Here is a 26,884-nt window from a genome sequence, read left to right as displayed (position 1 = left end):
CTCAGCAAAACCAGATGTACTTCACCCTGGCAGAGCAGTTGTATGAAGGAGATGTGAAATATTATCCAGGCTGTATCTCTCACAGGAAATGTCTGGTCCATGACTGATCAAGGACCATGATGGATCAAGGCACTGTGGCTGTCCTACACTGCAGTGCAAGAGCACTCTCAGGACTGAACTCAATATGCCACTCAAATAGGCAACACTGATGTGATCCAGCACTGGAGGGAAACCTTGACAGCACCTTGCATTTTCCAGCAGGCCTGACTGATTTTCCAGTCAGGGCTGCCTTCTCTGCAGCTTGGCCAATCCTTGGTGGCCTTTCTTTGCTCCAGCCACAAGCAGTCCATCTATTCTTGTTTACCTTATATGACCTATGTCAGCAAGCAAAACAGCCTGGGCTCTTCCCTGAAGTGCCTCTGTTCTCTGTCAAGGATGGATGGTATTTATAGCAGCCCAATTTAAGCAAGCCACCTCTCCAGGCAGGTGCAGGATTCAGCCAACTCCTAAAGGGTAACAAGTAGTTGGAATCACTCAGCTGCTGGCTGGCCTGAGGCAGCCAGCAAGGCAGAACATCCATGTGAAGGGCTGGGTTCCTGCAGGCTGGAATCATGTCTGGGAGCATCAGATAAGGAAAATCCTTGCCTGTATTTGTGGAGCACACCCCCTGTGTGATCACACCAAGCACAACCTGCCAGAGATCTGCATAGAGGACTGTTGCATACATCATCATTTAAATCGTGATTATGGTTTTTAAAAAGCAATTAAGCCACTAATTCTTACACCCTAACAAGCAGTCACATGGAAAAATCACTGAAGAGGCCCATGAGAGGTGTTTAAAGGCATCAAAAATCACAGTCCCACCGTAGCTGCCTTGTACTTGTTGTGGAAACAGTTACTATATTGAGATAAAATAAAAATTGTTAGTGAAAAATGTCTACATACCAGTGCTTGATGTGGAGCAAGACTACAAAGATGCAGATATTCTTTTTTTCCTGGGAAGTAAGCAACTGATTACTTTCTTTTTATTTTTTTTTTTTTCTATTTTAGGGTTACCTTGCATGAAAAGGAGAACTTTATGAATGCTGAAAACCTGGGAATAGTGTTTGGACCAACTCTAATGAGACCTCCAGAGGACAGTACCCTTGCTACACTGAATGACATGCGGTACCAGAAGTTAATTGTGCAGATTTTAATAGAAAATGAAGATGTTCTCTTCTAGTCAGAGAGGCATATCTTCAAAGCCATTTGTTTTAAGATAATTAGTCTGAAGGAAAAACAACATTTCTTTAATTTTTTTTAAACAGAAAGGAAGAGTTCCTTGACTGCACTTCAATTTCTGCAAAGTTGCAGATGGATGCCAAAATGTTTAGGGAAAGCCTATGTCTCATAGACATATGCCTCTTTGTAGAAGGGAAAAAGAAGGTCAGAAAAAATCCTCTTACCTTGTATCTTTTGCCTTGCCTCAGATGTATATTTGTTTTGAGAAGTTTCAAACAATTTTATTGTTAACTTATTAAGAAACACAAAACGTATTTTAATATGGCTAGAGAAGCATAAAGGTACTTAATCAGTGTTACTTGTATACACCTATAAATTTCCTTCTTCATGAGACATAATTATATATGTCAATTGTGAAACAGAACGTATATTATAAAGATATTTTTACTTTACCTAGCTGAAAGAATGGCATTTTATTTTAGCAAACTATAAATCAATGCGGTGCATTGATTATTTTCACATAATTCTTTCCTGCATTTTTGCTATGATATATTGAAAACAATTGCCACTAATGCAGTATTATCCTGACATACCTCTTCCATTGCAAGTGTTTTAAAGGAAAATACCTTTCTTGTGCATATTTCAGCTTTCCTTAGGTTTCATTGCATCTAGGCACTAGAGGCCTAGGATTGTACACTTCTAGCCATTTGCTATTTCCCAAAACATGTAGTATTTTCTCTTCTTTTTTTCTCCTATGTAAAATACAGTCTTAAGAATTTTTTAAAAGTCCTGGTGGTAGTATCAGTTTCACATGTCACAGTAATATATAAGTTACATGATGCTGGGACACTGGATATTTTCTGGCCTTGTTGAAAGTCAGCACTTTTTTGGGTGAATGATGAAGGATTTGGTTTTTCTGTAAAAATCGAGTTATGTTTTGTCATGTTTCTCTATTTATAAATGTACAGTAAATCTGCTAAAGTTGTAGGTATTTATCTCGAATGTGTTTCCTGATGGTTTGTTTAAAAAAAAAAAAGAAAAAAAGAAAGAAAGAATGTGTAGGACATGTGGGAGCTGGTAAATTTAATTTTTACCAAATTTTAATATTTTTCTCCCCTCGCGTGCATTGACCTACAGCGTTCGTAGTCTAACTGCAACTTATTCCTAATGTTAAAACTGTTTCTCAGCATGACATGTTTCTGCAAGCATAGAAAATCAACATACTTTACTACCAAACTCAATTTTCAGTACAAAAAAAATTCTAATATGCCCTCGTCTTGATCATTTGTATCATATGCTTGGTAACTCAGTGATGCAGTTTCCTGAATTATTTCAGGGAGCACATGTTTCTATTCAAATTGAAAAATATGTGTAACTATGATAATGAAGAGAAGTAGAGGGTATGACTGTAAATTTGTTGTCTTCTAGAGAAATAACTAAGGGCTAGATAGATTAACCCAGATTGCAGAGCAAGTGGTAAATAGTCTGAGTTCCCAATACTTCCATAGATCCTCCTGCCTTGTACAGGACTATTTGTTGTAGGTTATGTTCTACTTAATACTGTCATAAAAATGATCTGGAAATGGTTTTATTTTGTGAAGTGAAATATGCTTTGTAATTTATGATAGTGTAAATGGAAGGAAAAAACCCATTAAATGTGTTAAAAGAGTTTTGGTGTCTGTCACTGACTACAAGGCAAGCTGCCAAACAAAAATCAATCGCTAATTACCATTCTGACATTGCTGGAAACTTTCCTGCTCAAAAATTCAGAAGAGTTTTACTGCCTGTCACAGTTTCAGGTTGGCACTAGGTTGCCCATACTACCACAGCCAAGCACATGCACACACATTTATTTTCAGAGACCACCCTGAACCACCTCTATGCAAAACTTCAAGCAAGCATCGAATCCCAGCATCAAATCTAATCAATATCAGAGAATCAGTGCCATCAGGGTATTTTTCCACACTCTTCAACGCAGACATTTGACTAACTTTGCTTTTCTTTATTTTCTTCTGGTCAGTTCCAGTATGAGTTGTTTTTTCAAGCACACAGGCAGCTTTAGCTTGTCTCACTGTCTGGAATCCCCAACACATGTCCCATCTTAAGGATCTGATGACAGTACAAGGCAGTGTGCCTGGGAGCACCCATGCTTGCTGTCTGGGGAGCAGAAGTTTCTAATCTGTTGCACAGAGGGATGAGCACGATTCTGTGTCTTAAAACACAAATATCTATTAAATTGTTCGCTTGGCTAACCGAGCAGCCGATGTCCAGCATCCTCGGGGCATCCTGAGCACGGAGGTGAAAGGACTCTGTCCCCTCCACACCTCATTAGTGCCACCTTGTGCTGCGCCTGCTTCATCTCTTGTGTCGGACTTGTGGCCATCACTGCTGCACCTGGGCTTGAGCTGCACGGCTGAGGTCAGACCATTTCAGATTCACCATTTGAGGAAGAAAAACGGCAGCAGACTTCCCTCCGCAAAACTGACTGCTGAGACGGTAGATAAAATCATGTTTACCTGTAATGGAAACTTATAATCCAGTACACAGGAAAAAAATTGGGTCTGACTGGATTAAACCAAATCCTTCCCTTTGCTTCAAAGCTTTCAGCAAGAGCATGATGACTTACCTCACACTAGCAGCGAGTTGAAAGAGTCCTTTGAAAGATGCTCCAGGAGGCTGTGTGTGAGCCCATGTAACTTCCCTGTTAGGTCATTTCATCTGGAGTAGGACACAGTTCTGCACCTCTGGGAGCAGGTGAGACACCGGAGTCTGGCTGCAGGGGTCCTGCCTGCGGCCAGGGATCAGCAGAAACCTTGTTCCCCTCCAGCTGTTGGAGAAGGCCCTTGGTGAAGCAGCAAGTCCCCTCCTGCAGCCACCCACTCCCGATACTCATCTGCCATTCAGCTGTCCTCATGTTCTGGGTGCCACTCTGTGCATCCTCACAGCAACTGGGGTAGGACAACTCACCTTGCATAAAGCAGAGGTGTCTAACAATCGTGAAACATTACATCAAAGTTATGTTAATGCTTTGTAAGGTGGTAGCTTTCCAGAGTGCTATGGAACAGTTGAAATCTCTTCTTTATACTCATCTTTCTGAGACTCACCACTGTCAGATTTAAGTATTTGGAACCCACCAGGGAACTGAGCAAAGGAGTTGTTTTCTGACACACACACATCCTGAGAGGGCACCGGACAGGGAGCTGTCAAAGGGATTCCTCAAATGAGCCACCACTTCGGGGCTCCTCCACCCAGACACCAGGTGCTGAGAAACTTAATTATCCCTCTCCTGCTGTCAAATACTATTGGAATTGTACAAAGGATGTAGAAGTTACCGAGGGAGAAGAGTTTGTGGGGGGGAGGGGGAAGAAAGAGAAACAAAGTGCATAGTAAGGAAAACTTTTTTTAACATGAAGTTACAAAGTACAAAGAAGACAGAGGCTTGTTCTCAACTCTCTGCTTTGCAAGCTGAGGTCAGTTTAAGCTACAAAACAGGTCTGACAGAGCACAAAGCTGGGTGATTTGGAACCACATTCATTTTATTTCTAAAGAAGAGGTAAGACTACACTTTTCCCCACAATGTTCTCAAAGCTCACAGAAAATTTGAGTGTTATTGACATGGACACTGCTGCAGGGGCACTTAGCCTAAGACTCTGGGAAGGAATGTATCAGGTTTGGGGTCTCTTCTGAAACAATGTTTTTGACAGACCTGGGCTGTGTATTTCGGGGAAATGCAGTACATGGGAGGGAGAAGGGATTGCAGGTGGGGTATTGGGCTGAACTCTGGGCTTAGTGAGACCTTGGAGAGGTGCTGGGAGTACCTGGAGTCATAAATAGCTGGGCTGAATCACATAATCGCAGAATCATAGAATAGTTTGGGTTGGGAGGGACCTTCAAAGGCTATATAGTCCAGCTCCTCTGCAACCTCCCTGCAGGAGCCTGTCTGACCAACTTCTTATCTCTTTTCTTGACAAGTACAGAGTGCATTTCTGCAGAAAAGAGAAAAAATATTGCAGTGCTAATAAACCCCCTACCCATAACCAGGGACTGAAAGCACAAAACCTCTTTGAATAGGGAGGTAGTTGACAAACACTTAGGCAAGAAGAATGCCATCTAACTGGATCTTCAAAGCAGAATTACATTGCTATCCCTACAGCTATCTAAAGGAAATGAAGAGACTATAGAGCTAATAGAGATAAGGGTAAGAGCATCAATACACTTTATGTTCTTTAGCTGTAGAGATTAATTCCTTGATTTAAAAAAAAAAACTGTTAAGATTCAGAAATCTGAACCTTAGGGAACTAAGATTATTGCTGAATGCTCTAGGGCCTGCAGATTCAGGACATCAGTGGATCTTATCTGGGGGCCATACTTTACGTTATCTTTCTCCAAAGACATGGTGTTCTGAATATAACTATACTGCTGCTACAGGTAACGCCAGGACTGGGTGTTCAAAGCCTCAAGGACATGGATTATTGCAGGATATTTTAAGGAAGTTAGGAAGAAAGCTTGTGTCAGATGGAGCAAGTGCTCTGTAAGCTACAGTAGAAATTAACAGCTGTCAGGGTTCAGTTTGCAGCAGATTTGGGGATGGCACAAACCAAGGTTGCCCCTGGAAGCTGCTTTCATTGCAGGGCCTGATAAGGTGACAGTCAAAATATCCTCTCTTTTCTTGAAAGTGTGAGCCATTCCCTAAAAGGAATGTTAGAATGAGGAGTAGGGTTAGATGTTGGCTTTGGAGCTGCAGATCTTGAAGAGCATAAATTGCTGCCAGCCATATTTGAAGACACCTTAATTTCTGTTCTACTGGAGGGCACATATGATGATCAATGTGATGAAAATCCATATTCATTACCACATGCTGCCGCCCAAGGACTTTAGGAGACTGGGCTCCATAGGTATCCATAACATCCATAGGTAACTGTTAGGGCTAGGTTAATAATCCAAATATTGAGGAACCAGTATTGTCACTGCAAGCTGCACAGCCCTCACTGTTAGGAATATGGATGATGTCAATAAGGGGCTATTGTTCATGGTGGGGTTTTTGTTGTTTCAGACATGAGTGTCACAATTAAAGTAGGAATAGGAACAGACCTTGGAAATCTAAAGCCCTAAAGACTGAGTGGTTCTCAAAGTTGTGAAAACTGTGCAGCATATTGGTATCACTAATGATTTGCTCTGTCTTTCCATACAATGTGTGGATTCTGTGTTTATGGTCTGTTTTGCTGAAGATTTGGGCCTTCCTTGTAGTTATGGGTATTTTAGGTAAAGTTTCAGAATCTGTTGAGTTCTGAGACAGATTTATTCATGCAGCTGAACTTCCCATTGAATATGAGTGAGCACTAGCACTAAGCTAACACCTTGCATTCCACTACAGGACTAGTTCCCTTCACAGAGCTGCCTTAGGGCCCATGTAAATAAGAATATTGTCTGCCCTAGTGTTGGAGGTAAGATCAGAAAACTTAAGACTACATCTGTGTCAGTCAATAAAATGGAGTCAAGGCAATCATGCCCTATCCACATTACATTGTACTTAAATGAGGTCCTCTTAGGGGCTCACGGTGTCACCTGTGGCCTTTGAGAGTCTTTTCTTTCCTAGAGGCACTGATTCAAAAATTGTGCAAGGGCTGTGTTTCAGCCCATCAAACTGCTGCTTTCATACCCAGAGGCTGTGGTGCAATGCATGTCCTAGTCTGCTACATGAGGAGTGGTTGTGAAGTGTTGGAGGGTGCAAAGCCTGTTGCTGTAAAGCTGGGGCTAGGGCATAGATGGATAAAACTACACTAGGCCTTGTGTAGTTTTATTCATTTTGCCTAAGGGGAATAATCCTTTGCTCTCACTGCCTTGAAACCATGCCTGACCAGTGCATATACAGACAGAGGCCCAAATTTGAAATTATTCCACAGAGTCACCACTAATAGGCTAAATACACCAGGTGCAGAGTTAAAATCCATGCCCTGGTACTTATTTTTATTTTTATTTTTATTTTTATTTTTATTTTTATTTTTATTTTTATTTTTATTTTTATTTTTATTTTTATTTTTATTTTTATTTTTACTTGCAGGGCAGATGTAGACTGGCAGTGAATGCTGCAGTTCCACAGTCTTGAGTGGCAGCCTGGCATCAACAGGGAAAATGTTCTTGCCCATTATAAAATGGTTGGAGTCCTTCCTGTGGTTATTATGGTAAAAGATAAGATTTGAGCTGCTGCTAGCACATGGAAATCTAAATCTAAAAGAAATTCAGTCACTGCTGGCTTCTTCTGAACTGGCAGCTTAACACAGATAAGAGACAGTTGTTTGTGTGGTCTTTTCCTGTACACAGAGGTTGTTTGGTTTAAATTAACATAACATTTTTGTTATGTTATGGAACAACAGTTCCAAGTATTGTTTTTAATGCTGAATGTTAAAGGGCCAACTTGTGCCAGCAGGTATCAGTGTTGCATATTTTTTTTTACTATGAGCCAATTGCTCACTTGTGTATCAGGGCAGAGTTAGGAGTTGAATTGAAACTTGAAGATATAAACTTTGAATATTGCTGGGAGTATGGACCTTAGCAGAGCTCTGCTCTCTATGGGTGCCAGTGCCATATACTCTTTTCAGTTGGTGTGAACACATCCTTGGCCTTAACATTAGCATTTGAGAAACCCAAGTTTCAAGCATCCAGTACATTTTCTGGATGGTCTGGGGTTTCAGCTCAGATAGCAATATTCACTAGTGCTTGTTATGCTTCTGGGTAGAATTGCAACTCCATTTAATATCAGAGCTTTGGAAGCCAAACGGTTCCATGGTGTTGGGAAGGCTGATGTCTGCAGTGGATGGTGCCTCTCTTGTCCTGCCAGTAGAGATGGGTCCCCTCAACACAATTAGATAAGGGTGTGGTTTGGCAATCCAAGCTTTCCAGAGCCAAATTTCAACTTGAGCACAGTAGGGTCTGCAAAGTTTGGAAAAAGGACAGTGGGAACTGCAAGAAGCACTATTAATTTTTTGTTGTTGTTCACTGCAGTAACAGGGGTTGTAAATAAGATTAGTTTGAGGACTGACATTAAAATCAGTCTATGAGAATCTAAGTCTTGAAAATATAAGGATATTTCTGTTTTGGAGAGCCTTCCAAATTATGAAGAAATTTATGTCAATATGGTCCAACTGTACACAAAAGGAGCATGTTATAATTTAAAAGGCCCCATCATTTTATTTTGCAGTGTACTGTGCTAGAATCCTGCAGAGACCTGCTAGCTGGGACTATAAAACCCCACTGCAAAGACAGGACAGAATTTAACTGCAGCAGTCTTATTAAATGAATGTGCTATCCAACTTCCATGCCTTGAAATAGGCTACATGTTATTTACTTTTCCATTTCAATAAACACAGTAAATATATGTATACTGAAAGAATGCAACAAGTGCTGTCGCAGCAAGAAAGGGAGAGAGCATACATTTTCACTGTCAGAGTTGTTTTTGTATAAACACTAACCTTAGTGACAATCTTGTGGAACAGCATGTTGTGACTTTCAAAAGCAAAGAAGGTTTTGCTCCTGCAGCACCACAGACTCATGCAAGCAGCATCCTCCCACTCCCACGTCTCTTACAAAGCTTTCAAACCTGCCTCTCTCTTTTCAGTAGGCTCTGCTTTCAGTATACTGTCAAAGAGGGAAAATCTCCATTCTAGGACTCTTTGAAATGGGTTTAACTGAAAAAAACCAAACTGATTTGATATAAGTTTGGCATTTTGTGAGCTAAGAGGTCAGGCGTATGGTAATCAAAATAAAATAAATACTAAATGTTTTGTATGACCCTAAAAGTCACAGAGTAAAAGTTATAAAAGATGACCAGTAATGTTTTTTGTGAAAAGAGCATTTAAAAATAAAAACTACTTTTTTTTTCCTACTTAAATCCCCTTTTTCCCAGGCACTTCCCTGGGACAAGACGGGGAGAGATGCTGGTGTTCTCTTTCCCTACAGATAAAAGTGAGTAGCAAAGCAGTAGGTCACAGTCACAAGGAGAAATTTGACCCTGTGGTTTGCTGCTGCCCTTGGCCCAAGAGAGCCTGACGCCCTGGTGCTTTGTGTCTTGGAAAATGTTAGTTGCTTACTTATTACGAGGGAATGGAAAGGCCATCTTTTATCACTAGAAGTTAGTGTTTTATTCCATAGAAAATTTTTTTTTGCTGTTGATTTTAATTAGTATGATAGACAGTTTGGAGTACTTTCAAGTGTGTATGCTTCCCTATCAAAAAGCCTTTACTTTTGAAAAGGGCAATCTACAGAATGAGGTAAGTGCATGCCCCAGGCTCCTCTCCCTCAGTAACCTGCATTCACCAGTTTCAATTCCTCCTATCTTTATGGACTATTCAGGGAAGCTGCAAATAGCAGAAGTTGATGTGCAAAAGAAAATGAGGCTGAAATATGATGCTTTCACACACTTTTTGGCACCATCATAGGCATCCTTGACTGGCTGAGTGTGTAGTTGATGGGTAGGGCGTTAGAAATCAAATGCATATTACATGGTGTAGTTCTCCAAAGAAAAAATCATCACTTTGAACATATGGTGTGGCACAAGCAAATCTGTTTTCTCTTTTCTTGGTGAATAAAAAAACCGCAAAGTCGTTTGTATGGCCATATACCCATCACCACACAGAGTGTCGAAATCCCAATACTCGGTCAATTTGAATACGAGTATTACACTACCCCGTGTGACCTACAGCGCCAGCCGCTTTCTAAAGAAGGGCAGTTAACCACAATTCTATTTTCTTCAAGGCTATAAAATACCCACCCACTCACACCCAGCACGTGCACAAACAAAAAGCAGTGATATTTTGTTTCAGCCGTGCACGGTGGCAGCACCGCATCCATCTCGGCAGCCCCGGATTTCACCTGCGCCGAGGCTCCCTGCTCTTCCTCCCCTTCCCCCTCCCGCTGTCCTCCTCCTGCAGGGGACCCCGAGCCTTGCCCCGCGGATTCAGGGCCGGTCCCTCCCGTCCCGCCCCGCGGGAGCCGGGCAGGTGAGCGGGATCCGCCCGGCCCCGGGGCTGGCCGGGCCGCCGCTCCGCCCACGGGGGCGAGCCGCGGGGCCGGCCGGCACCTGCGGCCGCACCGCCCCGCACAGCCTCCCTGCCCGCCGGCCTCTGAGCCCCGCACAGCTCCGCACAGCCCGCACAACTCCGCACAGCCCCGCACAGCCCCGCACAGCCCGCACAGCCCCGCACAGCCCCGCACAGCTCCGCACAGCCGCCCTCCCCGCCGCGCCGGGGCTCCGCGGGGCAGGAGCGCGCTCCCGCAGGTCAGTGTCGCCTCCCGTACCTGTTGCGCAGGGAGCCGGCGGGGCGGGGAGAGGAGGGAAGGAGGCGGGTGGGGAAGCGCAGGAGCCCCAGGAGGCGCCGGGTTCCCGGCCTCGTCCCGCGGGGAGGCAGCAGCCCCAAGGTAGGGCCTCGGCTCTGCTTCTGGGTATGGAGGGTGGTGAGCGCGGGGAGCGCGTCCCGCGGCCCGGCTCCGGGGCGTCATTTACCTGAGGCTGTGCGAGCCGCGCACGGAGGCGGGCGGCGCTCCCCAGCCGCCCGACGGGGCTCAGGCCGCTCCCCCCGGCGCGGGACCCGTCCCTCCCCGGGCACAGCGCCCCGGCAGCGCTGCCCGTCCCCCGGGGCTGGGGAAGGGGAAGAGGGGTCCCGGCGCCGGCGGGGAGCGGGGAGGCGGCGTGCCCGGCTGCCAACCCGCCGTCGCCCTCTTCCCCCCGCAGGAGCCCGAGATGGCGGACAGCGCCGCGGCCACCGCCGCTCCTCGGGCCGGCGTCAAGGGCTCGGCGGGGCCCTGGTGGAAATCGCTGACCAGCAAGAAGAAGCACAAGGAAGCTGCGGTAGCCCCGCCGCACCCCGTCGCCAGCGAGACCCCCGCCGACACCCCCAGCCCCGACGGCCGGGAGGAGCAGCCCCCTCCCTTCGGCAGCGGCGACGCCGCGGGAACCGGAGTCGGCAACCGGCGGAGCCTCCGCGTGTCCCACTCGGGCCGCTTCAAGGAGCGGCGGAAGGTGCGCACCTCGCTGCTGGCCGACAGCCCCGAGGTCTTCGACGGCGGCGGCGCCCCGGGCCACGCCGCCCAAGGGGCCGAGTAGCCCAGGAGGGCCTTGCCCAGGAGCTGCCACTGGATGGGCGGCCGGAGAACTGGCGGGACGGGCAGCCGGAGTCAGTGACTGCCCCACAGCTGGGCTTGGACCCATGGGTGACTCGTCGGCAGCGGCCTCCCAAACGCTGAGCGGACACTGCGGGGAGCCCGGCACCACTGCCGGGCGAGGGAATCGCGTGCTGTGTTAGGTGAACACGGCCAATACCAAACCCCCGGATGACGGGACGATGTGATTGTCTTTTTAAAAAAACACAAATAAACACCCCACTCCCTGTACTGTGGTGAGCGGACTCAAAGGTGCTATATCCCAAGGCCGATGGTGGGGTCTCTGAACCTTCCTGCAGCCCTTGCCAGGAGCCAACGTGCTGACTCTGAGGCCTGTGACCTAGCTCTTTCTGGCTCTCAGGCCGAGGAGGTGCTTTGCTGCCTTCGTCTCACAAGCTGTCTTATCGAAGGAAGGGGGGAACAAAGTGCTCTTATGTAATTTCAGGGCCGAGGACCTCCGGCGGTGCCGAAAGTGTGCCTGTCCTGCCATTAGCCACAAACACGTCCTCCGTCCTCCACGGGGGTCAAAAGAGAGGTGTTGTGAGGAGCAGGCCCTTGCCTTTGCCCATGTCCCACATCACATTTACATATGGAAAAGGCAGGACCATGCTGGTATTCTCCCTCTTCTTACTGTGTGATACTAAGCAGGTGTTTCAGAGACTGGTCCCTCATAGTTCTACTACAGAGGGAGGCCCATGTTGTCTAGAAATTCACACTATTTACCCAGGGGATACATGATTTTTGCATAATTGGTGTTAACTGGCGTAATGAAGCTCCAATGAAGAAATTATGTGATAAGATGTAAACATGCTTCTGGGTGATGAGCCCAGCCCTGGAGAGCACAAGCAGGGTTGCAGTTCTAGTGTGGAAGTAGGCTTGGGCACCACTGGAAGTGTTTGCTGTTTACCACATCTGAGGCTTTTGAAGCAAGGTTAAATGTCCCAGGATTTCTTCTGATGGTGAGATGATGTGCTTTCACTCGAGTAGTTATCTGCTCCCTCTAAGAGCTCTTGGATTTTTGGACAAATATAAGCCAGATTTGTACTGGTGTTGTGCCTTACAGAGCAAAATCAGCTAAAATACTTAGCAATTACACGTTTCTTGATAGTAGGTGATGTAGCAACAACTGACTTATTTATTTTAAATGCATTTGCAATATACTTTATATTGTTAAGATGGTTTTAGACTTTTTCTGAATACGAGATACTACATAGTGGCAGGCACTGAAAATTACTTCCTATCAGTCAAGTATTATGCAGTTATGATTTTGGTTATTTGTAATTAATCATTTGAAGTCAAATAAAAATAAAAAGTGACTGGAAAGGAAATAAGAACTGAGTTCCAGTTGAAAATGTGAATTAAACCAGCCACTGACAATCAAAATTAAATGTTGCACCAGATTCTGGGCAAGTGCCCCATGGTTCAATGTGCACAATAATATGTAGTGAACCTTGAAAGCTCCTGTGCAATAAACTCAGACAACGTAGCTGCTGAGGTGCTCACTGGTCATTCACTCCTTCAGACTCTGGAACCCAAGGACAAAGGGACTGTAGCATCAAATCTATTTCCATGAAAGCTTTCTCTTTTTTTGGGTTGTTTGGTTGGGTTTTTTTTTTTTCCCACCCAGTGTGTAGATACATATTGTTGGGGTTTTTTTTAATTCATTTAGTAAAACCACAAAGTACTGGATTTGGACTGCCTATTTATGTTGCTGACTCCATGCAAAGATCTGACCAAGTAAAGATCTGGGGTGGGTGAGGGGAGCTCTTTAAACTTTCTCCTCAGAAGTGCTTTTCTTACAGAAGGCCTCTTCAGTCAAGGGACATCTGAAATCTTTCTCATGAGAGGAAGCAGTCAGAGCAAACCTAGTCTTGGAAAAAGGGGGATGAGAGAGAAGGGGGAAAGTTTAAAAGCTGGAAACTGAGAGGTGGATTAAGAAGAACCCAATTCCAGCTACAGTTAACCCAGGGTGGGAGTGGGGCAAGGAGGCAGAAAGGGGTGGCTTTGCTGCCAGGGCTGTCATACTACTTTTGGTGGGCAAACTGCTCATGTTTATTACAGGCAGAAATAGTCTGCTGTGTTTATGTATTCTAAGGTCTAAAGAAACGTTTTTGTATGTCTGTGTGCCCAAAATGGAAGAACAAGTTAGCAGAAATTGCACTGATGCATTTCTTAACTCCTGCATCTGGTTTGGTGCGAGTTCTGTGAGGGTCAGTTCCTCAGAACTAGCCAGAGGCTGGAGAATTAATGCAGACTAGTGTTTTATATCAATGTTTTTCTGCATTTTTAATCCTTAAACTGTTGTGAAAACACACTTTCCTCCTCTCTTCTGTACCTCAAAGCTGCCTTGTTTTACACTGAACCTCTGTTTGCCTTTTGGAAATGCCTCAGGTTTGTTAGCTGCAAGTCTTTACTTAGGCTCAAGAAATATCCAATTTGGGTTTTATTTGAGAAGTCTGGTGTGTTGTTCAGATGGGTGCTGCTAAGATTCAATATCAATAGTGGCTAATATGTGACTAAATATTAGCCACATCTTAATCCTTGCATACGATACTTTCATCTTGGAAATTCGGTCAAAATACAAAGTCAATAAATGCACGCAGAATACCTCACAGCACTCCTCCATCTTTATCCTGACCTTGAGCTGTGGGAAGGAGACGTAATCCTATCTTCCTGCTCAGTCAAATCCTTGCTTCAATGAATGTGATAGCAGCCACTGAAAAACTAGATCCATGAGAAAATGGGCTGGCTGCCTCGTCTCACTTTCCTTGCCCTCTGTGCCCAGCAGTACCTGCAGCTTAGTGCTCACCCACACCAGGGCCAGGAGCAGGGAGAAGGCCTCTTGTTTCTCAGCCAGAGCCCCAGATAAAGCTTAAGTAATCTGTACACATGTAAATTAATTAAGCTGATACAGAACAAAAAAAAAAAAAATGGTATTTTATGGAGCAGCTGAATTACTGTTTTTAACCATTGAAGTGGAAATAGTTTGTTATGTATTGGACAATACTTGCTCTGTTATAACAATAGTGCTTTTCTGGACATTGGATTATTAAAAGGCAGTTTGCACTCTTAGTGTGGGTATTTTTCTCATCTTTATAGAGATCATGAATCAGAAAGTAAGCTGAGGAAATAGGCTGACTGAGAAAGTACATTTTTAAAAGTAAACAGTGACTTTGACAAAACAAATGGAAATAAGCAGATGAGGTGAGCCTCAGCTGTGTCAGTTATAGTGAAATTTTCTTAATATTATCCCAGATACTAAGGATTGCTGGTTTGGGGAAAAAAAAAAAAAAAAAAAAATAGCAAATAGAATGAACTTTTGAAATAAACTTGCAAAGTATATGCTTGCTTATTCCTACTCTTGCCAAAACTAAAAATAAATCTCTGAGTGGTTGCCTGGTGAATCATTCCCTGCTATTGTAGGTTGGTCAGTCTGGGCTTCAACAAAGATTATAGGGAGCACCTGCAGAAAATGATCCTAAATTGGAAACGCTGGAATAAATGCCTTGAAAGCCTCAAGACTTCTAACCTCAGATGTTATGTCAGGGTATGACTTAAACTGAACTGGAAGAATGGAGAAGGGGACCTTACTGTTTGGAGGATTGTTATTTTTTTTTTTAGCAGGAGAAAGGGGTTGTAGGGGTTTTTTTTTGGTTTGATTTTGATTTTTCTGTTTGGTTTTTTTGTTTTGTTTTGGGGGGTTTTTTTTGGTTTTTGGTGGTGGTGGTATATTTTTTACTTTGTTGTTTTTTTCGTTCTCTTTTCACTGTAATGGCACCAGTGATAATTTTATATTTAAAATATCAAGTGTCTTGTCCCTTAGCAAGATAACCTCATATGAAGGCTAAAATCTGAAGGACAGCACTCCTGGCCTTGGCCTGGCCAATGCAGCTGGGTGCTTGGCCTTAAAGTCCATGTTTAATTTGGCTCATTAAACAGCTGATATCAGAAGACAAGCTGTTTCAAATGCAGGCACAAACTGGAAGCTCATTTTGCTGCCTCTTGGGACTCTATCTGGTAGGACAAAACAAAGAAACCCAAAACTGGTATTTTCTAAGATGTCTTTTAAAAGCTGGGGCAAGAGCAGGTTGGTTATAGAATAATATTTGAGACCATAAAATTACACTGTTTTGAAAAGCAAACCTTTCCTCTTCATCTCTAATTTATTGTAAATAAGATGGGAAACCTGCTGGCTCTGATTTTTCATTTCAGAATACAACAAAAGAGACAAAGTTGCTCAGTTTTATAAACACCAGAAGTAGTGAAGTAGTTTATCAGTTTTATCCTTAATGACACATCTGAAATTCACAAGTAGCTCTAAGAAACAGTATTTGAATGTAGTCTTCAACTAAAGCATATTGATTAGCAGCTGCAGCTTATGAATTTGATTTACTGCCCATTTTATCTAGATAAAGCAATATAACATCAGATAATACATGTTTTGGGGACAGCAAGTGGCTTTCCATTTTAGCTATAAGGCATGATTTTAACCAAAAAAATCTACCCTGGTGAGTAATCCTCATGGGGTCTAAACATCATGTTTCTTGTGAGTAAAATGAGATAGATTGGTTCTTTTCAGAGTATTAGTTACCAGACTATCAGATGTTTTGGAATATGGGAAATAAGCTTGATTCTCAGACACAAGCCTTTGCGTGATGTGAATCTCCTGCTGCCTGTTTGCAGTGTGTCAGGTCTTTCTCTTCATCCAAAGTTATTGTTCATTGTGTTAGTTCCCTTTACATAAGGAGATAAAAAGCTTTACTCTCCCCATTACTGAAAATAAGGACCATACCTTTGAATGCCTGCTGAAGAGAAAAATTAGAGGTAGTGTGCACTTGAACTTTGGTGACTCACCTTTTTTTTCCCACTGCTGACTTAAGTTCATTTTGCTTTCCGGTCTTTGTTTTATCCTCAGTCTGTAAATGTTTGAGCAGATAAACCATTCACTGATCTCTCAAGAGCTTCTCAGTGACAGGAGGGTGGGCAGCACTTCAGTGGCCAAGGGAAAGGGAAAAGTTAAAATAGATCTGTTTCTGGGTTCTTTCCCACTGCATTTTATGAACAGGAGCAGAACCAAGCCTTAGTCTTGTTTCTGGAACTGTGACTGCCTGGAAAACAGAAAAAGCCTCGTAGTCTGTGCATTCTTGGTTGTATTTATCTTGGCATGTGCTTTCAGTGACAAGTTTCCAAAAAACAGAATTGATTCACCTGTCCTGTTTAACATCATTGGGTTCAGGACTAGGAGCATGGTGTAAACTTCAAAGAGAAATCCTGCCAACAGTGCTTCCTAGAAATCCTGTCGCTCAGACCTCTGCAAAGAGGGGAGGAAGGGGAGAAAAAAACATATTTTCTGACTTCTCTATTCTTGTGTTCTTTTCTTGTTATACTAGTGGTGTAACAATTTCCTTGCTAGACCCTAAAACAGCTAGAGAAGTAGAATTTATGTAATAGGCATATGTACAGAATATACAAGGACAGCATTTTACACTGGCATGCATTAAAGGAAGGGACAAGCCCATGGCTAGATACTGCACTGAGCATTTAGAGGTAAATGCCCTTCCTGCAGGGCTGGCAAGTTATGGTTTGTACCTGGCTCAATTCTCCACTGACTAACAGTAGATAGGAAAATGCCTCTAGGTAATATATTAGCTATCACAGGTGTTAATTAACATCTGCTGAATTGCCTCTGAAATAGCAAAGAGTGAGAAAGTGAAGAATCACATTAGAACAGCAGACATTGCTGAGCATGACTGAAATCACATAAGCTTTAGAAAGCTGAGGCCCCACTTTAAATGATCTGTTGAAGCACCTAAAATATTATCTGTTTTTGTTGATGACAGCTGTTTTTTCTTAATCCATATATTTTTACTTTTCTGCTGTAATAGTTTACCATACAGATACCTTTTTAATGAGTATTTTTACACAGTATGTATTACCTCTCTAGTTTTATTGATTGCTTTTTCATTTTTTTCTGCTGAAACAAGAATTTGGCTGAGCTTATCACCTAAAAAAGGTTTCCACAAAATTAGAAGAGAAACCTATGACTTATGCATAAACCTAAACTTGAATTTGTAACCTTGCAGTTGTGGAGTGCTCTGGAGACGTGAGCTCACTCATTTCCACTCACATCTACACTTCACTTCATCTCCCTCAAAAAAGGTATGCATCATCCCTACTTTAAAGAAAAGAAATGCAGGGAATAGGGCTAAAGTAAAGCTTCTAAGTATGTGAACAAAATTATGCATCTAGTCTGAGATGCATAAATCATAGATGCATAAATCTGAGAACATAAATCAAACTATGCCAAAAGTACCTAAGAAAACCAAGGTGTAAAAAGTGGAGGCAGGAGTGTCAAATGGGCTTTCTAAAGTTTTAGATCTCTGAGAGGAACCTTTGGATATGTGGGAGTTTTAACATGACTTAAACTTAACACATCCCTGCACAGCGACTTCCAGGACATGGCTGAGACTTCAACTAGAACCAGAGACGGGCAGAAATGGAATTGCATCAGTGGCATCGGTGTCCCGCAGGCACATGTAGGAGAAACAATTCAGTTCAGTCCTAAGATGTGTATGTAAACCACTGTGATTGTATGGGAATGTGTGTCCCCTTGTGCAGCTGCAGATTGCCAGTGTGGTCAAAGGGTCACACTGACAATAGCACTGAGGGGTCTGATTCCATTTGCTTCAATGGTGGCTCTAAGCTTCAGTAAAACCTCATAAAAGAAGGGAACGGAGTTCCCAAAACTGTCAAAATTGTACTAAGATGAGAGGTAAAAGGGAAAATTTTTGGTTTATTTACCAATTCAAATGGAGTTAACAATGCAAAAGAGCTGCCCAATAACACATACATTTTTTATTCTGTATTTTCAGCTGTTTGTGCTGCAGTGGTGTAGCTGCTTTCTCCCCTCCTCCCTGGTATATTCTTGCTTTCCAGCTGCTATTTGATCTTTTCCAGTCAACTTGAAATTATTCCTTACAGAACCTCAGCCCCGTGTAGCATTTCGGCTGGGCTATTGTTCTTTTGTCCACTGCCTGTAGATCAGCTTTTACTGCTAAACAGCTTCTTTATAAAGCCCAATGAAACCTTCTCTCGTGCTTTTGTTTGCATTGAGAACAAGACCAAAGGTTGAAGAAGGTTTTTAGTCCTGAGGTGTGTGGAGCCCCCCCATCCCTCCTGTGTTTCGGTCTTAGTTACTGCTTTGGCCTTCACCTGTTCTGCTTCACCAGCCAGGATGGGGCACACCTCGCACAGCACAATACAAACCCATTTAACTAAGAGCTATTCAAGCTCTTTTTTTAAATATTTGCTTCAACAAATGCCCATGTCAAGCAGCAGTCATACGACACCTTTTGAAACCCTTTAATCCAGAGTAGAAACCAGCAGCACAATTTTAACTTGTTTTTGGGTCTGAACCATCATTGTAAAGGTTCCCAGGGCTTGTTCCCAAGGAAAGGTCAGTTGCCAAGGCTTTGCTGGTTCTTTATGGCATTTTCTACAAGTGATACCAAAATGTGCCTGCTATTAAGGAAGAGGCAAAAATGGCAGCAGAAATTTGGCTTCTTGAGATTGGCAACTTCTGCATGCAAATGCCCAGTGAGCACTAGCAAGTGGGATATTTTCAGGATATATACCCAGCCTTTGGTATCTGCATGTAGTAGATGTATGTAACAGCTGCCAGAGTGTGTGAAGGATTTGTTTTAAGACATGGACCTGTGCAAATCAGAATGCAGGAAGCCCTTTGAAAATGTTGTCCTCCCTGTCTTGCATGGCAGTTGGGGCATCCCTGCACACCCCGTGTGACTCCTCAGTGGCACTGAGGAGGCTGAGTCTGCCGCATGTCTCCTAGAGCACCGTGGCAGGCCCTCAAGAGGAAGGAGAACTTGCTCAACCAACAAAATAGGAAGTAGAAGCTACTACCAGCAGTGTTAATGCCACAGGGATCCTGGAGAAGTGCCTCTTCATCTTCTTTGCCAAATCAAAGCTACTTGTGGGAGCTGTGTTTCTGCTGCCTGTTGCTGTGACAGCTTCACCACCTGCTTTCATCTGCCTTTAAGTAGCATGGCAATATCATATGGAAATGTTTGACAGATTTGAGAAGGGGTGTGGCTCACTGAAGGTTTGACTAAGGAGAGAACTTGGAGAAAAGTCACTTTTAGGTGATAGAGCTAAATTTATGGGGAGGGATTCCCTTGGGGATAAACACAACCAGTAAATTCTTGTGAATTTAATGAGTGGCAGGATCTCATCTGAAGATGCAGTTGACTATGGGGGATGGATCTAGATGCCCTTACACTCCAGTTGGAAGTGGCATGTGCTCTGAAGGACTGTAAACCTGAGGCTCTTCATCCTTTTTATTCCCAACATGTAGAAAAAGTGCCGACTTTTCACTCATGTAATTGGTTTTTAAGACGGGCACGTTGGCAGTCCTCTATGCTTATGGCAATGTATCACCTATGTGCCATTTTAATCAATCTTCCTTACAGCTGCTCTGTTAGCCTGTGCTGTTAATCTTCACCCTGAGCCTGCCCAGAGGCTTTTAAAAATATGCCTGAAGATGAAGATGCCTTGTGGTATCAGGTAGTTAGAGAAACCTGCCCAACCAATAGCCTGGGAAGATTTATGGCCCCAGGTATCTCTTGTGACAGAGGTAGGTCTGAGTCTTCTCAGACATGAGGGAAACATAATTGAGGGAGCCACCTTCCTTGTAAGTATTTTAAATGTCAGGTTAAGTATCTTATTGCTGCTGATGGGGCTCAGAAACTATTAGGCAAATTCCAGTTCAAAGACAGGTTTATAGCCCGCCAATGGGAATTTCTCAAACAGTCAGTGTGGATGTCTTGTCAGAAGTGGGAGAGCATAGCAGAAGAGCTATCCCATGGTCATCCTACTCGGGAGATGAGAAGGGAATATTTGCTGTCAATTATTGTCAGAGCGTGTTGGATTGGATGGATGTTTGGTCTGACCTGGTAAAAACCTGTATCTTGTTAAAGAAAAAATGAAAATAAGGTCTATGTCTTTGTGGCAGAAATGGTGCAAGCTCATGAGGCAATCCTAGGCTCCGGAGGTAGCCTTGGTGAAAGTATGATCTAGCAGAAAGATAGGACACAAAGTACTCATGACTGTCCTTAGAACTTTCACCTGAACCCAACACCAAGGCTTGAGTTTGGAGTGGAGTCCAAAACTGAAATTCTTTAGGGAGCGTGGCTTTGCTATCACACCAGGAGTAATTTGCACCAGAACAATGACCTTTTACAAAAGACTACAGTAAAGGTGCACTTGTCAGTACTGGTTTCTCTCTGGTTCGAACCTAACAGGTACCTTTTGCAACTGCTACAATGAGCTATAACTTTGCCATATTTTATCTAATTGTGGCTATACTTTTTCACATGTACTTGTTCACAGGCAGATAGTATTTCCTAAATGCTTTTGAATTCCTCTGCATGAGAGCTGCATGAACAGAAGGCATGGCTTTCTGCTCCTAGGGGTGAATGAGTACTTGGCAGGAGCTCCTGTGCCTGCACTAGAACATGAAGTATCTTTAAAATGCTTTGTCATGTTCAACATTTTAAAAAACCCAAAACAAACCAACAATAAACACAAAAGACAGCTCCAGGCATATGCGGGGTGAAATGGCATGCAGGTGTTTATGGCAATTAAAGTGTCCAATGTTCAAACAATAAAATATTTAGAATTACACGGTAATATACAATGTCCTTCCTGCTACAGGGAAGGGCTGATGTGAAAGGCTTTTCACCCACATCCTTTGGGAGGTTTCATCTCCTTCCCAATGGAGACACCCAGATCTGTCATCTCCAATGTTCCTTTTGCAGTAAGAGGTAGCTTTTACATTCCCATACTCTTTCTGATGACTGCAGATTTTAAACTTACACACCAAGGGAAATATTCTTTAAATCACTTATGTTGTAACCTTAAGATGATCTAGAGTTCACCCTGGTAAAATTTGAATGTGCAAGAAGTGTGACAATTTTACCTGGACAAGTCTAGCCATGTGAAGCTGACCCTTTCTTGTGTACATAAAATTGCTTAGCACTGATCATTTCCTGAGCTGGCACATAGCAGCTTCTTATAGTTTATGTTCATAGTTTATGCTTTTAGGTCTTTGTTGTTAGAGCATAGTGACAATAATGCCAAAGTCACGAATTCAACACCCTATGGGCCATGCACTTAAGAGCTGGCCTTAATCCTTGTGGAACTCTTCCAACTGAGAATATTCTGTGATTGTGTGGGATTCCTCAGAAACAGCCTCAGTCTCTCAGAGGCTGACTACCTTTTACACCTCTGTAGTAAGCCCGAGAGGAAAAAAAATCACTAAAAATCCTTCTTTCGTCATGGGTGCTTCAAAATCTGTTTAGGAGGGGAAAAAAAAAAATCCAAACTTGTTTTGAAGGAGCTCTTAAGTTCCTCTGGAGCAGGGGCTATTGCAAATTGCATCACCAGGTTGAGGCAAGGAAATCAGACAACTGACTTAGTAACTACTGAGATTTTAACCTGCAGGAATTTTGAATCCCAGATGCAATCTGCTGCTCACAATTGTTGTTGTTTTTTCTCACCTTCCTATCAGTTTGAAAACATGCTATTTACAAGCTTTATTTGTTGGACACTGACAATAGCTGCTGCTATTGATTCTGATTCTGTGTCAGGAGTGATCCTGTTTGGAGGATTTAAGCTTTCCATAACACATAAACCTTTAGCTCTTTAATGCATCAGTCTTCACACTCCCTCTGCTCTCTGAGGTCTCAAGAAGCATGCTGAAGCTGCAGACTGGTATATCAGGGGAAAACACAACCAGGTGATTCTAAGAGGTTTTAATCAGACTTTTAATTATGTTAAACATAAATATCCTAAAGCTTTATACATTAGCAACAGTGGTATAAATGTTAATTTTCATGTTTGCAGGCCTTCCTCTTGACAGTGACGACCCAGCTAAGGACACAACTTTCACAGATTTTCTACAGCTGTCTGTTATCCACAACTAATAACACTGTAGTATTAGCTTAATTTGGCTTAAATCTAAGAGTACTGTATGTAACTAATTCAGGAGTATGTCAGACCTATAATTTAATTCGATTCTTTGGGGAGAAAGACTTAATCAGACGTTCTTAATACTTGTGTAAAAGTATGTCTGGTTGCTTAAGGCATTACAAAGGATGAATGGTTCACTCTTCCCAGAAGTGGTGGAGAGCTTTAAAAAATAGCACATAGGCCTCTCACCAGCTCAGTGTATCAACATGGTTTTGTCTTGGGCCTGGAGCAATCTCAGTGGGCACCAAAATAGTTTTTAATCTCTCTCTGCCACCTTCCCTAGTAGCTCCATTCACAGGGTTGGGTTGCTGCTGTCCTCTGCTCAGCTGTATGTAGCTGCTATGGTGTAGGCAAAAAGCCCTTGACTCTGTATTCTCCATGTAAGGCTTTTTAATTTTCCATCTGCATGTGCTGAGTAGCTCTGCTTTTTGCTGGCTTAGAAAAGCTGATCAAGGGATTTTTCCCACCCTCTGTTCATGCACACTACCAGCTCCACAGAAGGGATGGCACAAGACCCATAACCCATTGACAATATACTCCTGAAAATATCCAAGAAGGCACCTGGAAGGAGGAGACAGAAATCTGTCAGGCAAAGTCTGTCTCTCCCCCAGCCAGAGCATGGGGAATACAGTTCATTTTTTGTGATTTTGCCATGAGTGCTACAAATGATGTTGGTTTGAACTGTAAATTGTGTCAGAGCTGGAAGGTTGAGGGAGCAGGAGGACCAGCAGCTGAGGAGCAGGACATTATGTGCTCTGTGTTGGTCACAGATGCACCAGGGTAACCTGCCAGAAAGGAACAAGGCGTGTCACCTCTTCAGAAGTGACATCCATTATGAAACAGGTTTGGACATAAATATTTATGCATGTTGTGTGCTCTTTGATGGGCAAGTAGTCTGCTTTGGTATGGCAAGAAAAAGAGCCCACTAACAAACTGGGGGCAGGGTTGACACTCATTCTGTCTTTTATTGTTATTTGCCCTATGAGCATGACACGGTGCCTATTAACAAATCCTTTATTGGAATTTTAAGTAGTAACATACTAAAGTTAATCCTGATCCATGGCTGGTGGATGAAAGGACATTTAATTTCCCAATTGTGAAAAGCTGCTAGGGACAGAAAGGTTTTCCTATTATACTGTTGATATCTGATACTCAGTGGAGTATACCAACAGTCCCTGCTGGCCTCAGAGACAAGGGAACTATTATGAGTTTTTCCTGCTTTTGTTGTCCAAGATTTATATGCAGAGACATCTTGATTTCCTGCTGCTTTGGAAAACAAATAATAGATACTTGGTAGATACTTGGAGAGCTTTACTGGATCATAGGACTATATGGCTAAAGTAATGTTTTAACTTCAGTGTGCAGCAATCACCATATGTATTTTAAAATTATACATGTTTGACTGCAGCATCCAGATCTGTTATGTATAAGGAGAGACATTTATTTTCATTCTTGTGTGTGAAGACAGAAGCTATAAGTATAAAAAGGGCACGAATTTGAAAAGTTGTCTTCCACAGCAATCAAAATTGCACAGAACAATCTCCTTGTTACTTGGGCAATAAATTATTTAATTGAAAAGGGAACAGTTCTCTCATGAATCAATAATATTTTAAAAGACAAAACTTTTAAAGGGTAATAACCGGTCAAGTGCTGGAAACAGCTCTCAGTGAAAAGGCAGTGGAGGGCAAGGTGACAAGACTATTGATTATGCAGAAAAAGTCAGAGTTTAAACTACAGTCTCAAGAGTTGATAATAGAATGACAGATGAAAGCCAAAGTCAGTACAGTAATGGGTCCAAAGAAAATAACCCTTGCAATGGTAAACTCTCCAGAAATTATTACTATGCAGTAAAGAGAGCTTGAAACTGTTGTGTTGGCTTTTTCAGCAAGAAAGCCTGTTCAGTAGCCTGTGACAGTCCAGAAAGGTAAATCAAATGTTAAGATTTATCAGTAAAGGCACAGAAAGCAAACATGAAAACTGCAAGTTCATGATGTGATCACAGTGTGATTGTCAAAGGCAGTTCCTTATTTCAGTGAAAAGATGGCTAGTCCTAACTAGAACAGCTGTATAGGAAGGTGAAGAGGCTGTCATAGGTTTGGAAAGGTTTTTGTTACAGATGAGATTAGACAAATTTTCTTGGCCAAGAATAGTAGCAAAACAGATGTAACACACCTATAAAAAATGAAAAACAGCAAAGAAAGGTGAGCAGAACACCATTATTTTCTCTCTATGCAGAAGCTTGAGAAAGCTGGCTTAAATGAGCTGGGAAGTATTTTTCACAGCCAATGATTAAGATGTGCAACTCCTCTCCATAGGATGTTGTGGAGACAAAAACTGTAATTTGAGAAAAGTGCTATGAATAAATTCTTAGATGAAAAAAAAAAAAAGCCATCAGAGCTATTAAATGCAAAGATATGGATTAAATCCCTCCCTCAGGTAGGCTCAAGCTAGTCTAGTAGGATCTGTGAGGCTATGCCAGAGGCATTTGCTTTATTCTTCCACTCTTGCACTAAACATTTGCTGCTGGCTGCCACAGAGCCCAGCTCCCAGCCTGGACAGACCTTTGCTCGGATCCAGTGTGGCTGCACTGAGGTGCCATAAATCTGTTTGAGAGACAAATACTGAAATTAAATTTGTGCATCAGACAGTGCTGGAAGAAACATGCTATCTTGTGAGTCCCATAAAAAGTATACAAGGCATCTATCATTCCCTTGTAAATATATGGCAGGGAACTAGTTTAAGACAGCATGATTTGCTTGTTATCTATGCTCTATCAGACTGATGATAGTAACTCAGTACTGTTATATTGCCACAGATTATATAATTTTCATAACACAGGTCATGGCAGAGTCTTGGCGCCAGAGCTTAGGAGAGTATAGTTTAAAAGGTTATTTCTCTGTTATAGCCAAATAGTTGCTTCAAGATCAGGGTCTTGCTACCAATTGGTCTGGTTTAACAAATTCTTGTAGAGGATCTTAAAAATTAGGATATGCCTAAAGTGCAGGTCTGAGGTCCACTAGAGTTCACAGTTTTAGATTAATCTCTGAAAATAAATCAGACTTCAAAGAACTAAGAGTTTACCAAATATTACCAACCTCAATGAATTAACAACCCTAACCCTTGTGTTAGAGAGGGCTGGGAAGATTAGAGGAGAGATCCAGACTAAAGAGTGATTTATCTTTAACAGGGATCAACCACATTTTCCCATTTATGTAGTAACATTCGTTATATGAGGAATTCAAAGTGCTTTATAAACATCAGTTAGCTAATGGCTGTGAAGCAGACAGACATTGGAGTAGCCTCAATTTTCAGAATGAGAAGACTTCCCTGAAGAAAAATCAAATGGTTTAAAAATTTCCCTTGGAAAAAGACACCAAAAAAGTTACTTTTGTGAGGACAGCTTTCCATGTCTCTGCTGTGCTGTTTTTTCACACTATTGCACTTCAAATTAAGGAAAAGTTAAATACTTACTGAAGGAATAGCTGAGAGTCCAGTAGTTATTAAGAAAACAAACAAAAACAATACCTTCCTGTAGCTGTGGTTAAATTCAACTGAACTTCACTTTCTATTATCCTGTTCCTGTTGGCAAACTTCACTTCTGCAACTGCATTTCCCATGAGCTCATTACCCACAACAATGCCACCCTCTGAAATCCTAAGTGCTAACTTAGAAATCACTCCTTTCTCTGGCATATTCCCTGCAGGTTAAGTTCACATACTTAGAGTAGCAAAAGCATTATTCACTGATCAGCCTACATTCCCCTTTTGAAAGGGGGGAGAAAGACTACAGAGTGTTGGGGAAGCTGGAAGCTGGCAATTGCTGAGGTGGAGCAAAGCTGTTGTCTGCTATTGCCCTTTGCTATGGAAATGGATGTTTTGGTTCAGCTGGAGGATCAGTAACTGGAGATGTTTTAGCAAATAGGCTTTGGGGTTGAAGACAATGAATTACTTCACATTAAACAAAACAAAAGCAAAACAAAAGCAAAACAAAACAAAAAAAACACCATGACCAAAGTTTCAGTAGAAGCTATCTGCACCCCTGTGAAATGGCTTGTGAATGTATGTGAACAGTGAATGCAAAAGAAGGGCAAGAAGGGAAAGCTGGAGGAGAGTATGGAGGTAAAGGCAGTCCTGATGAGCCATGTAACTTCACTTGTCATCTGCTGAGTTCAGAAATGTGTGTGGGAAACGTGGCCTCCTGGTAAATGGATGGGATATTTCCAAGAGAAATTAATAAGGCAGGTGAAAACAATCCTGGAACTGCCGAGTTGGTGGGCCTGACTAAAATGCAAAATTCTGCCTCTCTGTTGGCAGTTCTTTTTCTCAGGAAAAATTGGCTCCTCCTTGAAAATATTTTAAATTACTTTTCAAGTTGAGTACCCAAACCATGAGTCACTGCTTTTTGCTCTAGTTAGTGATCAACTCATACTCACATTTCTGCTTAAATGCCTTAGTGTTTCCTG

General features: G+C 42.6%; 2 protein-coding genes across 4 annotated transcripts in view; both read left to right on the top strand.

Annotated features, from left to right (window-relative positions):
- Positions 1–2,890, top strand: part of CHN2 (chimerin 2) — a 158,354-nt gene extending 155,464 nt beyond the window's left edge. For both annotated transcript variants that reach the window (XM_086852786.1, XM_023919175.2), the window contains one exon: positions 1,051–2,890. In XM_086852786.1, the coding sequence (XP_086708912.1) occupies positions 1,051–1,222 (172 nt within the window). In that variant the 3' untranslated portion in view covers positions 1,223–2,890. The remainder of the gene's footprint in view (positions 1–1,050) is intronic.
- Positions 2,891–10,323: 7,433 nt separating this feature from the next.
- On the top strand, positions 10,324–12,862 carry PRR15 (proline rich 15). 2 transcript variants are annotated; one of them, XM_086852795.1, is made up of 2 exons: positions 10,324–10,495; positions 10,949–12,862. In XM_086852795.1, exon 2 carries the CDS (start codon positions 10,958–10,960, stop codon positions 11,318–11,320), a length of 363 nt encoding a protein of 120 aa, XP_086708921.1. In that variant the 5' UTR covers positions 10,324–10,495; positions 10,949–10,957; the 3' UTR covers positions 11,321–12,862. The 2 variants fall into 2 exon arrangements, with proteins under 2 accessions (XP_086708921.1, XP_086708927.1); XM_086852801.1 differs by lacking the exon at positions 10,324–10,495 and adding an exon at positions 10,547–10,635.
- The last annotated feature ends 14,022 nt before the right edge of the window (positions 12,863–26,884 follow it).

Source organism: Cyanistes caeruleus, chromosome 1 (assembly GCF_971803275.1).
Source record: "Cyanistes caeruleus chromosome 1, bCyaCae1.hap1.1, whole genome shotgun sequence".
Classification (NCBI taxonomy): domain Eukaryota; kingdom Metazoa; phylum Chordata; class Aves; order Passeriformes; family Paridae; genus Cyanistes; species Cyanistes caeruleus.
Note: the sequence above shows the minus strand (reverse complement) of the source record. Positions and strands in the feature narration are given on the sequence as shown.

What these genes read in the sequence shown, in the direction of transcription:
- PRR15 (XM_086852795.1), top strand. Translation starts at nt 10,958, where the DNA reads ATGGCGGACAGCGCCGCGGCCACCGCCGCTCCTCGGGCCGGCGTCAAG.